Source organism: Podarcis tiliguerta (assembly GCF_965153285.1).
Source record: "Podarcis tiliguerta genome assembly, chromosome: 1".
NCBI classification, from domain to species: Eukaryota; Metazoa; Chordata; class Lepidosauria; order Squamata; family Lacertidae; genus Podarcis; species Podarcis tiliguerta.
Genome location: NC_139534.1, coordinates 104,284,717 through 104,301,099, shown reverse-complemented (window position 1 = coordinate 104,301,099; position 16,383 = coordinate 104,284,717). Strand labels below are relative to the sequence as shown.

At 42.1% G+C, this 16,383-nt stretch overlaps 1 protein-coding gene and 1 long non-coding RNA gene across 2 annotated transcripts in view; one reads left to right on the top strand and one right to left on the bottom strand.

Moving 5' to 3' along the window:
• The window catches only part of LTBP2 (latent transforming growth factor beta binding protein 2), a 134,033-nt gene that overhangs the window by 85,987 nt on the left and 31,663 nt on the right, over positions 1–16,383 (top strand). Inside the window, exons 10-15 of the mRNA XM_083446998.1 lie at positions 4,234–4,356; positions 5,500–5,664; positions 7,782–8,012; positions 10,398–10,417; positions 14,052–14,091; positions 15,487–15,585. Coding sequence (XP_083303124.1) covers positions 4,234–4,356; positions 5,500–5,664; positions 7,782–8,012; positions 10,398–10,417; positions 14,052–14,091; positions 15,487–15,585 — 678 coding nt within the window. The remainder of the gene's footprint in view (positions 1–4,233; positions 4,357–5,499; positions 5,665–7,781; positions 8,013–10,397; positions 10,418–14,051; positions 14,092–15,486; positions 15,586–16,383) is intronic.
• LOC310680540 lies at positions 12,423–14,091 on the bottom strand. Its single transcript, XR_014512826.1, has 2 exons — positions 14,028–14,091; positions 12,423–13,750 (listed from the first exon to the last, which is right to left on the bottom strand). It is a non-coding gene; the product is annotated as an uncharacterized lncRNA (long non-coding RNA).

Genomic DNA, 16,383 nt, shown 5'->3' with positions numbered 1-16,383 from the left:
TAAGGAGAAAAAATGCCAGTTCCCTTCAGCAGTGGTAGAGTTCAGACATTACCCTATGTGCATATTCTCATACTGACAGGGCTTAATTTGAGCCATGTGTGTTGTGCGACAAGCACACAGAGTGCAATGTGATTGATTGTTCGTGGGGGAAGGCTCAGTTAATTTCATTGTACATGTTGTACATTGACAATAAAGGTATTATTATTATTATTATTATTTTGTGTAAGGAGTGCCTCATTCTGGAAAATGGGAAGTAAAACAGAAAGATTAGAGCTCCTCTGAGCATGTGCCATGGATCTTTTCCTCACTACTGATAACCACACACACAGTATTAGCAGACAAATTTCAAATGTTGGGCGATAAAAATGCTCACAGATCCCATGTGATAATCCTTATGGAAAATGTGTGTCCTTTTACTGCTAAGGACATGGAATATTCAGCAAGAAGAATGGGGCAACAACCATTTCACAATCCACTGAATAAGATTTCATATACAGAAAACCCCTGTTTTAGGTGTGACCTATCATGTGTGTGACTGCACACAAGCACATGGCACTGAACCCAGAAGTGATCCTGAAATGTCATAAAAGATATCACTAGAAGGGGGAAATGGGGGTGGGGTGGGGTGGGGTGAGGCAGTGCGGGGGCAGAGCAAGCTGTTTCAATTGCACACGATTTCACATAAGCACACAGTGACCTCGACTGGAACCCCTGCGCAAATTGGGGGCTGCCTGTAATTGCCTTTGTTTTCAATGTAATGTTAAGTAGCACAGGTTTGAATGGCACAGACAGCACAGCTATCTATTCAACCAAGCATTCAGCAATGTTGGGTGGGATTCACTTAACAAATCCCATGAGTGGATGCCCTGGGCAAGGAATTCTGCTTGTGCAACATTGCTTCCCCACTCCCCCCAAAAATTAGCCCTAGGGGTGGGGGAGATCACCCAGAACAGTGCATGGGGAGAGGAGAGGGGGGACTGTTGTGTCTGGCAAGCTGAAATGCTTGCTGTTATGGAGCAATCACCTTAACACAACATCAAATGCTACCCATTGTTCTGTGGTTACAATCCTTTCCATCTTGCAACTTGCATTGTCTTGACCAGTAGAGGCTAGTCCATTAATAACAACCTATTCTGTGTTTCTTGTTCCCCAAATCTTTGGAGACCTGGTTTTCTTTAAAACCTGACACAATTGAAAGGGCCTCTTCTTCCCTTTGGTCTGTTGGGGACATACCATGTACCTCAGCTGGGCTGTAAGCAAGTTCTTTGGGCCCCTTGTTGGTGACACTACTGAGTGATGGGGCCAGAAGACACTGTTACCTCTTCCCTCCTGGTGTGTTGTCGATCATAGTTCTTCGCAGGCATCTGCCACTTCTGGGAGCTTCGCCATGATTAGCAAACACCGCCTGACCCTTTCCAGTCCCTGGGGGGGTCAGAGGCCATAAAGCCCAATTGTGCTGCTGGCATGGTAAGTGGAAAGAACTTGCCAGAGGTCATGTGGTGGGTTGGTGCAGAGCAATTTAGCACATTCTGTTTCTCTGACAGCTCCTTGAGATCTGGAGCCCTCCCCACCAATCTGTGCTTCCAAATTCTCATGCAAATCTTCCCTATTATTACAGGAAGATGTTTATTTTACCTAATGCTGTAGTGTGGCCATCTCGTCAATGGATCATGTGCAAATAGTGCCCCCACCTGCTCATGTAAAGGAATGATCACTCGTGACCCATTTGTGACATTTGCACACATGTGGCTTAGAGTGTTTTCATATGTCAAGCTTTGTGTTAATGTTTATCTGATGTTGATGCAGAAAAAGGAGGCCTAGGAGAAGCATCCGCAAGGAGATTAGCATTATGGCTAGGATTTGTTTCGCATTCACATTACAATCAAGATTCAAGCCAAAGCTGCTTTAGAGTTCCTTTTAAGTGATTCTTGTTTCAACTGGAATTGTAGTGTGAAGGTATAATGTACATAGGCCAGAAAACTCATTATCATTGCAGATGCCTCTCCTCTTATTTTCTGTATGATGAGACATTTGCATAAATAGCTAAGAGCTCAAAAGTAATTTAAGCTTTGTGTGAAAATGCCTTTAAAGGTCCTGAGAAGAGCAAGAACATGATATGGCATATGGTTTTAAAACTATAATTATTAAGGTTATTTGTGTATGCTACTACTGCGGCCCGTGTTTCGTTCACCTAAAAATGGAAAACAAGTGAGGTCCCAACTAAAGAAGAATGGCAACTTAAGTTGACAGAATATGCACAACTCGCAGACTTAGCATATAGAATAAGAGAACAAGAAGAACATACGCTTAAAGAAGATTGGAAAATGTATGGGAAATAATTGGGTACAGTTGAAACACTGGCAGCATTAAGATAAATTCAGCAATGTAAACAAGTTTTGATGGATGCAATAATGGAATACTGAATGGTATAGTTTTTGTAAAACATGCAGGGATTTATGATATGTAAAATGAATCATGGAAAGAGAAGAAGGGAATATTTTAAATTGTAAAACAGAATATATCTATATCTATATCTATATCTATATCTATATCTATATCTATATCTATATCTATATCATCTATATCTATCTATCCATCCTAAAATTATAAAGTTGCCCTAAATTGGAAATCCATACCACATCTTGTGTGACTGATTACTTTGGGAGGAAGAGAATTAAGAGTGTTCTGAACCCTACAGTTCAAGACAGAACCTCAAACTGGGCTAGGTAGAACTAATGGCCTGATTCTCTTTATCAGGAATGGGGAACCTCAGGCCTGGGTTCTCTGTCCAGTCCTTGGGACTCTCCTCAGACCCTGCCCCCGTCTCCAAGCCACCTCCTTCACCGCACTGGTCCAACTTCATGCCTCCTCAAATGCTCTGAACTGTGATCATGCCTCTTCCTTCCTTGAACACAACATTCATTTTTAAAAGAAACAATAAACAAGATAAAAGACAGGCTAAAGGAACAAAGAAGGCAGTTCCATCTACAATTCCATCTATAATACCTAAACCACAGGAGGAGAGAGGCCTATTGTTCTTATGTTCCATTCACTTGTTTCCCACAGGGATCTGGTTTGCCACTGTGAGAACAGGATGCTGGACTAGATGGGCCAATGGCCTAATCCAGGCATCCCCAAACTCGGCCCTCCATCTGTTTTGGGACTACAACCCCCATCATCCCTAGCCAACAGGACCATGATGGATGATGGGAATTGTAGTCCCAAAACAGCTGGAGGGCCGAGTTTGGGGATGCCTGGCCTAATCTATCAGGTTCTTCTTACGTTCTTTTGTCCGTAAGGTCTTAACATGGTGCCAAAAAGATATCATTGCACCATTGGACAGCACCAGAGGGCATTCCAAAGTTGGGCCAATACCACAGAAAAAAGCTGTCTTCTTTTTGACGACATAATATATCTTTGTTGAAGAGGGTACTTGAAGAAGGGCCTCTACAGAAGACACAGGCAGGCTGGTAGGAGAAGACTTGCTCCCTCAGATAAATGCCCCAGGCCATTTAGCACTTGAGAACACCAGCACCTTAAATTGGATTCTGAATAGGCAGTCAGTGTAGTAATATGAGCAACCCTGACTGCACCAGACAAAATTCTGGTAGCCAGATTCTTCAGTAACTGAAGCCTCTAGGTTGTCTTTTAAGGACAACCCCATGTAACACATCACAATATCCCAGCTGAGAGGCTACCAGAGTGCGAATCGCAGTGGCAAGCCTATTTCTGTCTAGGAATCACCAGGCTCAGTGAACCAACTGGTAAAAGACATTTGGCTTCAAGTGAAAATGCTGGAACAAGGAGGTGCCCCAAAATGGCTTGGCTGCTCTTTCAGGGAGAGTGTAACCCCACCCAGAATGAACTGAACACCAGGCTCCAGGGCACAAGAACTGTTTTCATCTCAGTGCCTCCATCTTGCCAGGATTTAGCTTTACGTTACTGGCCCTCATCTAGCCCATTACTGAATCCGGCTCTTCAGAGTGCTGAATAGGTCTCACAAAGTCACCTGCCTCCCAACCTTTCCTTAACAGCTCTACCTTTTTATATCCGTTTTTACATGTGGCCTCCACCTGTGAGCCCCCCCCCCAATTCTCTTTTGCTTGGTGATTCCATCGTCTCTGCTCTGTCACATCAGGACTTGTTCCCTTTGCAGATCCTCCTTGCAGTGCCATTTGTGGGCAGCACCAGAATAGGTTGGCTAATCTTCGTTCTCTCTGTTCACCTTTATAGATATCAATGAATGTCTAATATTTGGCATATGCAAAGATGCAGAATGTGTGAACACTCGCGGCCGCTTCCTCTGCACTTGTAAGCCTGGAACCATGCTGGACCCATCCCGCAGTCACTGTATTTGTAAGTGTCCCCAGATATACCATAACAACTCCCCCCGCTTTATTCGTCCTTTTCCCATTAGCACAATAACTGTATGGGTTAGACCATAAGGAGTTTGAAGGAGTGGGCAGTAGCCACCAATCCTGGGCAGTTACACTATGTACCAGAGATGATTACTCTAGAAAAGGCACCTCCAAGTTCAGCCCTCCAGATGTTTTGGGACTACAACTCCCATAATTCCCAGTGATCAGGGATGATGGGAATTGTAGTCCCAAAACATCTGGAGGGCCGAGTTTGGGGATGCCTGCTCTAGAACAAGAGGAAGATGCTTTCCCTTTAGCTTCTGCCCATAATGATGATGTCATCATTATGAACCAAAAGAGACTTGCCAACTGTCCCGCTTTGGGCAAAAGACCCCCTAATTTTTAAAGCTGCTCTGCTTCTCTCTTTTAAAGTGAATTTCCCTGTTTTGCCTGTATCCTGATCCATTTTCCCTTCATTATAGTTTCTTATGACATGTTATAGTCGATTCAGGAAAATTTTCCCAAAGCTGACTCAAATTTGCTAAATCTAAGCACAAAAGCAACACCACTCTGCTCCTCTCATTAAGAATTTAATTTGAAATCTTAACTGAAATCTGAAGTCTTGCACAGTCTTGTTGCAAAACCTTTGGCATGAGTTACCTAACTCTATGATTTGGCAATGTTTCTTAACTGTAGTTTCTTTATTAGCAAACTAAGCAAGAGATGATCCATAGATTCAAATCTCAAAGTAGAAAAGTGTTTTAATCAACTCTTCATCTTAAAGCATGATGAAATTAAGCATCTGAAATACTTCTTGACATTGAATTCAATGCAATTAAATGTGTATTAAAATAGCTCCACTGTTTTTCTTGCCTTCACTTTCACTATTGGTGAAGGAGTGGCCAAATGGGTCCAGTTGGAGATCAACAAGAGGAGCCTAACAGTATGATCCCTATACATGTTTACTCAAAAGTAAGTAAAACCTCTGTGTTCAACTGGGCTTCCAGTAAGTGTCATAGGATAATTCCCTTTTACTGGGGAATAAATCCCATTGCACAGTAGGATTTACTACTGAGTAAACATTCACAGGATTGCACTGAAAATCTTTCAAAAGCTGACTAATCAACCATTTGTGTTTCAGCGGATAAAGCAGTTTCCACAGAGCAGGGGCTGTGCTATCGCTCAACTGTCGGGGGAGTCTGTGCCCTGCCACTCAATCAGCACATCACCAAGCAGATCTGCTGCTGTAGTCGTGTTGGCAAAGGGTGGGGAAGAAATTGTGAGACGTGTCCATTACCAGGATCTGGTAAAAACTCTGCTTGTTCTTTTGGACCTTTCCCCCTGCCCTTTCACTTTCTGCAAATTTTAAACCGGTGGCTACTTAGAGTCTTCCGGCTCTTTATAAGACCAGCAATACCATTTGCAATTCTCTGCCTGAAATGGGATTATAAAGCCTTTAACTTAGAGGTATGTGATGGGGGCTTCTCCAGTGATATATTCCTTTTGATCTGATCTTATTAATTGCCTCAATTTTGTATTGGCAAAATCCATGATATCTGCAGATGTTTCCGTACTTTGAAATTATATCCCTGTAGTATCTTAGTTAACCGATGGACAACAGAAGTGGATTTTGCAAGCCCTTATGGTGACTAAGGGACTTATACCTCCCTGTCTATTGCACAATCTGACGACCTCCATGCCCTGACTGCATTCAAACATATTTCATATAGGCATTAGTGTCACATGGATACATACTTGAACATCTAGAAGGCTTATATTAACTTACATGTTTTAAGTTAGATTTGTGTACTGATGGTCACAGCATCCACAATGTAAGCTGATGGTGGTCTACTGTTATTATAATGATTTATTTGTATATTATTATTGTTTTGTTTTTTCCTCTCTCTTTTAATTTTAATTGCTCTTTCCTTCTTAAATTTGTAAATAAAAAATAAGAAAGAATAAAAGAAAGAAACCAGATTAGTCCAGTGCCACTTGTTGACTATTTGTTGTGAGGCAGTGTGAACGTATAGCATTAGATAGAAAATGAATCACTGAGCACCCTAAAGACCATAAGCAGAGCATGACAAACTGAGAGGAATAGAGAATTATAAGTATGGCCTCTCAGCCCTCATATAACACTGCCTTACAATAAGTCTTTGCCCCTTCCTGCACCTCCTTGTAGATACTCTGACAGGTGTGTAGCCAATGTGGTGCCTTCCATATGTTGTTGGACTCCAGTTCCCATCAGCCCTAGCCAGCATGACAAATAGTTTGGGATTATGAGAGTTGTAGTCCAGCAACAACTGGAGGGCCTTGTATTGGTTAGCCCTGCACTGTGAAGTCTTCTGCCTTTCTGCAGCTGCAGTCAGTGAGTTCTCAAGCTGCACCAGACATGAACCAGTTTAGCATTTCTCATTAAGTGCTGGGAAATGGACTCTACAAGGTCATGCGCATTTACTTCTGGACATTGTGCCAGCCCGAGACACTTTGCCACCTGAAGCAGGTTTGAAGCACCATCTACTGCCTCTGGGACCATCACTTTTAAAAATCTCCAGGCACCAGTTCCTGCCTCCATCTAGTCCCCTGCCCTTCTTGGCGCTGCCTGAAGCAGGCTGATTCACTCTGGATGCTTCCTGTTTTTTATGTGGTTCCAAGCAGCAATGATGTAAACAAAAAGGAAAAAATGTTTCTGAAAGATGCTGGAAAGGATGGATATTTATTATTAAATTAGTTAATTTAATGATAAACATTCATCCTTTCCAACTTCTTTAACATACATGGTTTCTTTACATCACTCTGCTGTGAAGCAGGGCAGGGCCTGTGTTGCCAAATGAACTTTGTGGATGGCCCTATCAGATATGCCCAAAACCTACAATGATGAATTAAAAGGGGGTTTGGGGCTTGCGGAACTTAATGTCTGTCTGTTTGACCTTCAACTCTTATGCAGCCTTAACAAGCAGTAGATCCCTTGGCCCTTTTATTCCACAGCTGCCTCTCTTTGAGAGAGAGACACACACAGAGCGAGTTTCCATGTGGTTATGTTTTATTGTCAACTCTGAGAGAAAGGGCAGCCAGTTTCCAGTATCGGTTAACAGTAGTTTGCATTTACTAATAACACACCCAGCCCTGCAAACATCTTTCTTTTTGCTGGCAACTTTCAGCCTTCAGTTCTGGTTCCAAGTGGGTGTAGTCTAAACATGTTTTACCCATGTCAGAGAACTGTGTTTCGATTGTGGCAGATAGCTTAAATAGACTAAAGAAGAGGAAACATGGCCCAGCATGTCTGAACGGGATAGCAGAAAAACAACAGTATCCTTACCAATGGATTAGATTGCGAGAGATGTCTTTGTGCTCTCGGCTATTACTTTTTTAGCTTTTCCTTTTCTCTGTGTCATCAGATTGTATCTCCTTTCTTTGCAGAAGCCTTTAAGGAGATTTGCCCTGCAGGGCATGGCTACACTTACTCCAGCTCTGACATTCGAATGTCCATGAGAAAAGCAGAAGCAGACGAGCTCCCGCTCAGCTCAGAGGAGCAGAGCAAAAACAGTGGCCGGCTTCCCAGCTGGGCAGTAAGGCAGCAACAGCTGCAGGAGGTCTTGCGTGGTGATGTCGTCGACACGCTCCCGGGGGCTGACACCTCTGCAGGAAAGGGTAAAGTAATATTCGTGTGAATCCAACTGGTTTGAGTGAATTCCAGGCAGTTCACAAATTTCCAGTGTTGAAATGGTTTCAAGAGTCTTCTAAACTTGCACACGAAAGCACAGCAGGATTGCGTTATCTCAAACTAGTTCATCAGGCCTCCTTCCATGATGAAGCTTCAATAATACTAGCATGAAAACAATTATGGTGGAACCAGATAACAAAACAGTAACATTTAAAAAAACGAACAAGAACAAAACAAATAGCACAGGAGAAAAAAAATAGTGGGATAGGAGAGCTGAAATAAATTCGCATCTGGCAACCAATGTCTTCCTTTGGTTTCAGATAGTACATGGGTAGAAAGGTAAAGGTAAAGGTACCCCTGACTGTTAGGTCCAGTTGTGGACAACTCTAGAGTTGCACGCTCATCTCACTCTATAGGCCAAGGGAGCCGGCGTTTGCCCGCAGACAGCTTCCAGGTCATGTGGCCAGCATGACTAAGCCGCTTCTGGCGAACCAGAGCAGCGCCCATAAACACCATTTAGTTTTCTGCCGGAGTGGTACCTATTTATCTACTTGTACTTGATGTACTTTTGAACTGCTAGGTGGGCAGGAGCCCTAGGCTCTGTGGTTTAGACCACAGCGCCACCCATGTCCCTTTAGGGTACATGGGTAGACGAGTCTAAAAAGCCTGGGACACAAATTTTCATGGCCCTCTAGCGCAAACTGATGTATATTTTGCTGTAGGAGGCTTAATTTGGTCAGAAGTGAGTATACACTTCCAGACTTAACACTAAATACATGACTTCTGGTAAATAAGCCACCATAGCTGCTAGAAGGCCGTGAAAATTTGTGTCACAGGCTTTCGAGACTCGTCTACCCATGTACTTATCTGAAACCAAAGGGGAGCATTGGTTGCCAGATATGAAATATATTGGCATTATTTTCAGCTCTCCTACCCCACTAAAACTCCTTTAAATGGCTTAGATCATGAAGACAAGTGCCCTTCACACCTACTCAGGTTGTGAATGGGGCAGCCATGCTACACTGCTGGTCCCACCCCAAACACCCACACATTGCACTGTGGCATGTGGCAGCACTGCCTCTTTTGGTATGTGGACATCATAGCTGTCGACTTTTCCCTTTTCTTATGAGGAATCCTATTCGGAATAAGGGAATTTCCCTTCAAAAAGGGAAGCTTTGACAGCTATGGTGGACATGCATAGAACATAAAAAGGGCATACTTTTGCCCACCTACAAAAAGATGATGGGGAGGCAAACAAATTAACCATCCTGAGGGGAGAGTAATCCAAGGTTTGGGGGCCACTACAGAAAAGGCCCTGGTTTGGGTAGAATAGGAGTTGCCAACATGGCACCCTTCAGATGTTTCAGGATGCCAATGCCCATCTTGCCTGACCATTTTCCTTGCCTTGTTGACTGTTCTTGAATCTCGGGAAGGTTCACGTCACACTCTTCATGCGTACAGGATGGGTGTGTAGGGTGTAGTCCCAAGCATATCCAAGTACCTTGCATCTGGCTAATGGTCTCAGAAACGAATGCTGCCATCATGGATATGTTAATAAAAATACTTACTTTTTATATAGCATATCTCAGTGCTCAATCACTTCACCTGCATTATCCTATTAATTCTTGAAACGCTGTTTTCAGCATTATAGAACTCCCTACCTATGGAGTTCTAGCATCTAGTTTCATTAGACACCTTCTGTTGTATGCTGAAGATGTACCTTTCTACCCTGGCCTCTTGATAATTAAGGCATTTTTTTCAATCTAGACCAGGCATCCCCAAACTCGGCACTCCAGATGTTTGGGGACTACAACTCCCATCATCCCTAGCTAACAGGACCAGTGGTCAGGGATGATGGGAATTGTAGTCCCAAAACAGCTGGAGGGCTGAGTTTGGGGATGCCTGGTCTAGACTGTGCTGCTTTTCCCCCTGGAATTGGCTTACTTGTTTTTTTTAACCATGTACATTAACTGTTTTATAATTGTATGATTATACGGGTCCAAGCTGCTCTAGACCTTAAAAGTGAAGGTTGGGTAAGAAATCTTATAAATAAATACGTACATGGGAACCACATCTGTGCTGCCTTGGTTTTCAGGACAGAACACAGGCAGGATATAAGGGTAAGAAAACAAATAAATAGTATTGCTGGGAGGTGGGGAGGGCTGAAGCTAAGGAAGCAGAGGCTTCCCTGAAGCCACCAAGAAAGTTCAAGTCTTGAGCAATGGCATTACCGAGTGAGAACCCTCAGTGATAAAGTGTAAAGCAGCATTTGTGCAAAACCAAACAAGGGAATTTGAATTCCAAAGTGAATTCTGACTGCACTTACAAATTTACTTAATTAATGTACTCAATTCTCTTATGTCATTTTACAGGGGATTCTGAAGAAGATCAGGTGAGTAAAATTTCTGCTGCTAGCGACTTATGTTCACGTTAGAGGCTTAAAATGCAGTGAAGTCATTTTTCCTTGCTGTGTTTCAAACCGCATTTGCACAGTGTTGTTCATGTCAGAGAGGGGGTAGGAATACCTTTACCTGGTGTACATGACTTTTGGGTTTCCCCATTCCTCTCTTGTTCATGATGCTGTCATCTGCACATGTGCAAAGACTGTCTGAAATATTCACATTATTGTTTACTCCGCATCCAGTTTTCTAGTTGGATTGAAGCTGGTTTCAGGGTGTGTGTGCCTCAAACAGCAGTGTTTGTCAGGAAACTACAGGATCCATATGAATTGTGGCTAATGCCATGTGAGTATGGCTTCAGAAATAGCAGTGGGAGTGTATGGAATACAGAGTAAGCACTAATGTGAGCATAGCCTTAATGTTTGGGATATGCATAGCAAATGTGTAGTTTAAAAACTGAATGAATGAAGAACAAACCATCTTCAGTAAATACCTCCTGAAGTTTTAATAAAAAGTGATACGGAAGATCCACCTTTGGGTTCAAAGATAACCTTATAAATCCATCCTTGTAAAGTCCTCATTTAAAAATAAATAAATAAAGACTTGAAATATGTTTTTTAGAAGTGATATACCAGGTACCAAGGTGTAGAGCAGAGAACAATCAAGCCCTATTTTTAGTTGGCCATTTGAAAGACAGGAAGAAACAAAGTGTATAATGGATATCTTAGCAGCTGCTAAAATTGCTTTCGGGACATATTGGGAAAGGAAAGAATGCTTCTTAAAAAGTCAGCCACGTTGCACAGTGAAATTAACTTCATTTTAGAGCAACCCTAACTGTAGGTTGAAGAGGGCTAGGAAGGAAGGAAAACGAAAGAAGGATTCAGAAACATCTGGCATATTGCATGGGGAAATTAACTTCACCATTCAGCGATCGTTTCTGCTGGTTAAAGGGTGTTGGGATGGAGCAAAGGTGCCTCTTCAGAGCTGGAGAAGAGTTTTTCTGGTGGAGGGACATACCCTTTACAGAGACCTCCACTGCCCTGGCAGATACCTCCACAGGCACATATCTCTGTGGAGGGCAGTTTGGATGATGGACACTGAAAGAAGCATTCCAGGAGCAGGGCATGGACAGGATGGCAGCAGTTTCAACCCGCTGTATCCAAGTCCCCTTCATTCATTAGAAAGAGACACCAGAACCAGTGCCCCCCCCCAGCCTGGAGCAGCCCCCCCTTTCTCCACTGGAAACCATGTGGATTTAAATCACGGGGGGGGGGGGAGGACAGGATATATCCGCTGCACACAAACACACACACACACAGACACACACACACCTAGCACCTAACACCTTAACCAGCAAAAGGTGGCACAGCTTTAGAAGTGGCAGTGATTCACCAGTTTCCCATCCCACTTAAGACTGTACTGTAAGAAGTCAAAATATAGACTTATAATTCTTTAATAGCTGTTGGATGGAATTTGTGCTCTGTCAGAAATGAATTAATATCCAAAATAAGTCTCAGAGTATCTCTTTTCAATGGTATGAGTGCTCCATCATTTCTTTTGTGTTTTATTGATACAATGGAGAAAGATGTGCAACAAAAGCCTGATTATTTAATGTCTTTATGTTGTTGTTAAGATCACCTATCACCAAAAGTGTAATTACTGTCGTTAATTTGGAAGACTCCGTCAGCAGCGGATTTAGAGAAGTGTTAACTCTGTTATAGGCAGCGCAACAGAAGTTCAGGTGTTGGCAGGCGAAGGAGTTTGATTGCCTAGCTTTTAAAACACCTTATGCAATTCCATGTCTTAATGTATCCAAGACTCTTTCGCACTACTGACAACATACATCCCAGAGACCTCCTCAAAGGTTATTGAGAACTAGGGAAAGTCACATTCCATGCTATCCTTATCTCTCTGTCTTTGGCAGAGGCTTCCTCTCTAACACGAAAAACAACCAAAATGAAAAAAAAAAGCACCACAGCAGCTGTATGGGACAACCACATTTTATTATTTATTAAATCTTAAACCCCCAGCACCCTTTATTGCAGATGCAATTTTGGACAAATGCTTTCAAGGCAAGTGGTCTTTGCAACGAAAGAACGCTATTGGATCTGCTCACCTTCTCAGAAAACGTCCATCGGTCATGATTTTGAAGATGGTTGACCTTTGTCAGAATCATAAGGTGCCTCCAGACTGTCAGTATTTTGTGGGAGGGATTCAAGTGTATGCCAAAACTTTAGATTTGCTCAATTAAAGTGGATTAAAGGGCTCTGTTGACCTAGCACAGCATTTCCCAAACTTGGGTCTCCAGCTGTTTTTGGATTACAGCTCCCATTATCTCTAGCTGGCAGGACCAGTGGTCAGGGATGATGGGGGTTGTAGTCTGAAAACAGCTGGAGACCCAAGTTTGGGAAACACTGACCTAGCACAACAAGTACACTTTAAAAAAACAACCAACCACCTACAGACTTCTTGCAGTTAGAAAAGCAATGGGGAAATACACTAAAAAGTGCAGAATGAACAAACGATTAACAAGAAGACATGTAAACACTTGGCAAGCACATCTGGATGAATGCTCATTGATAAATAACCACACCATAAACAAATCAGAATGAATGTTCAATTAAGAGCAGGCATAGTCTATCCACCATATAAGCTTTGTGCACTTGAATCAGGATGAATTCTAAATAAACAGGTTTTCTGGAGGAAGTTTTCTGGCCTTCAGTACTAAGGCGAGTGAATCCAGCTGTTTTATTTGCAAAGACCACACCCCTGGAGAGAAGATTTCTGTTGAAACACATTGAGAATAAAGGTTATTGTCTTCCTGTACAGCTGTTGGTTTTTCCCACTGAATTTTTTTTTTTGCAGCTGTTTGATCTCATGTTGCTGCTACTTTCTTTCCAGTGTCTATTTTGGCACCTGCTGAAAATGGATAATCAGTACGCATGTCTGGCTGCAAGATGCTGAAGAATGTAGAATGAGATTAAGAGGGGAAACCAGAGGCCCATTTCAAGCATCTTGTTCCTGATCATACACCACAGCCCTAACTGTGGTTTGGAGGATGTGGAACTTGACACTTGAATTAAACTAGTGTGTCAAAAAACCTGTAGTGAGATGATTGTAGATGAATTTGAGCAAAGTTAGGTACCTGTGGTGTGATTGCACTTCACTAAGGATGATATTTTCATTTTAATAAACTGTGGGGATTGTAAATCAGCAACAACACCTTTCTCTATTGATACAATACGCTGAAGAGGGAATAGATAAAGAAGAAAGCTCCTATACTGGGGAAATTATTTCTTCCTGATTAGGTGAATCCTGCCTGATTTCTGTACATTGGCGAGAGCCAGTGTGGTGTAGTGGTTATGAGCGGTAGACTCGTAATCTGGGGAACCAGGTTCGCGTCTCCGCTCCTCCACATGCAGCTGCTGGGTGACCTTGGGCTAGTCACACTTCTTTGAAGTCTCTCAGCCCCACTCACCTCATAGAATGTTTGTTGTGGGGGAGGAAGGGAAAGGAGAATGTTAGCCGCTTTTAGACTCCTTCGGGTAGTGATAAAGAGGGATATCAAATCCAAACTCCTCTTCTTCTTCTACAGCCAATCACTGCATTTGTATTTTTTGTTCACAGGATGCAGAGGATGTTATTGAAGAAACTGATATTAGCCCAGGTAAATTGCAAAGTAACTTGCTGAATCCAGTAACTAAGAATGGGGCCAAAATATAAAAAATGGATGAAAGATCTCAGTCTGTGCTGATAATTTTGGTGCCTGGGAAAAGGAAAATGATTTTTTCTTCAATGGGCTCTTCTAAATACGGTCTGTAGTTTATTGCGTGGTTATTTCTGGGCAGAAGAACTGGGCAGACACCGAGTCTGCTGCGTGGGAGGAGTCTGGGAAATATTGTATCTTTCACAAGATGCTCTGCGAAATGTATTTGTGTTTTAGTTGTAGCTTTACAGGCTGCTGCATAGGATTTTTTTTTAAAAAAAAGTTTTGTTTGATTCACAGTACAACCCTCTGTATGTTTACTCACAAGTCTGACTGAGTTTAGTGAAACTTCCTCCCACGTTAAACGTGCATAGGATGGCACTATTAGAAGAATTAATAATCAGCATGGGAAGCAATTCTCAGATGGTAATATACAAAAGTGCATAGGGATCACTAAAAAGAATAATATATAAATATTAATTAAAAGCACACGACTAATACAAAACTCAATACACATTATGAGGTTTAAGGATGCTGTATATCTGTCAAGTTTCATGGATTATTATATTGCCTCTTTTAACAATTTTAGTTTTACTATTGTGTTGTAAAAGCTTTTGACCTCCCCCAACTCCTTCCCTGCTGTTCCATCTGCAAGGTTTATACATTTTATGTACATTTATGCACAAGTAAGCTGCACTGAATTCATTGCATAGGATTGCATTGTCCAGTGGATTCCTGCTCATTATCTAACATTACTGCAATGCATTGTATATGGGGCTGCCTCTGAAAATGGTTTGGAGACTTCAGCTGGTGCCAAATTTGGCAGCCAGGTTGCTCACAGAGGCAAGACGGTTTGAGCATATTACACTAATTCTGGCCCGACTGCACTGGCTGCCAAATAGCTTCCAGGTCCAATTCAAAGTGCTGGTTTTGACCTATAAAACATTAAACAGCTCAGGATCGCAGTACCTACCTCAAGAATTGCCTCTCTTCATATGAACTGACTCAGAACCTGCAACATGAGAATGGGCCTTTTCTGTGGTGGCTCCCCATTTGTGAAATGCTCTCCCCAGGGAGGCTCACCTGCTGCCTTCATTATGTATCTTTAGGCGCCAGGCAAAAATGTGTCCCTATAACCGTGGCTGAGTAGCATTCTATGTCCTTTTAAATGTGTTTGTGGGAGGGGGATTATTGGTTTGTTTTTGTTTTATTATGTATTTTGTATTCTCATTTTGTATTTTTATGTGTGAAACCGCCCTGTGATCTTCGGATGAAAGGCGACATACAAATTTAATAAATAAATAATGATAAAAATTGGATCATAGTTGGTTTCACTTCTCTTTATATCTTTTGCAGTGGATGTTGTAAAGATTTCTCCCCATTTTCCTGCCCAGCCACTTCCAGGATCTATAGGGGAGAATGCTGCTCCAACAGAGGTAGCAACACTATTTACAGGTATGCCAGCAGTGCCCCAGTATTTATTATTATTGTTATTATTATTATTATTATTATCATCATCATTATTATTTATTACATTTCTATACTTCCCTTCATAACAAGAATCATGGGAACTGTAATTTGTTAAGGGTGCTGGGAATTGTAGCTCTGTGAGGGGTAAACTACAGTTCCCATGATTCTTTTGGCAGGAGTTGTGCTTTAAAAAAGCCAAACTAAGCCTGCTGGTGCACAGACCAAAATTTGTGGCTACTTTGTTCTTCCCTCATTGCCACCGCTGCTGCTTCCAGACTATTGAGAGCTAAGCTATGGTTTGGCTTAACATTACATGCAAACTTGGTCTTGTGTTTTGTCTTAACTCCAAACAAGCCACAACTCATGGCTGAGGTTTGTTTTTGGCCAACCGCTGAGAGTTTGTCTGGGCAAGGGAAGCAGAGAGCAGATGAAGCATTTCATATGGCTCACACAAGAGACCAGGCTGCAGGAGAAAGATAGGATTTACTGATTTTAAAAGGAAATGTAGCAATCGCTTTGCTTTAAGCACATTTTCAAACATGGTAGTTCTTTTAATTTTTGCATTTCTTGACTTTTTAAAAATTCCAATGAAAACTTACATTGGCCTGAATTTTAAAACTGAACGTGCGTTAATCTTCTTTCCTGCTTCTGCTTTCTGTACTGTATTAATAACACTTATAAAAGATGCATTCCAGCCTAATAATAGCTCTTGAGTATTACTTGTAGTAATAGCTCTTGAGTATTACTAGCATCCTCACACAGCTTTTTCTATCTCATTCTGGG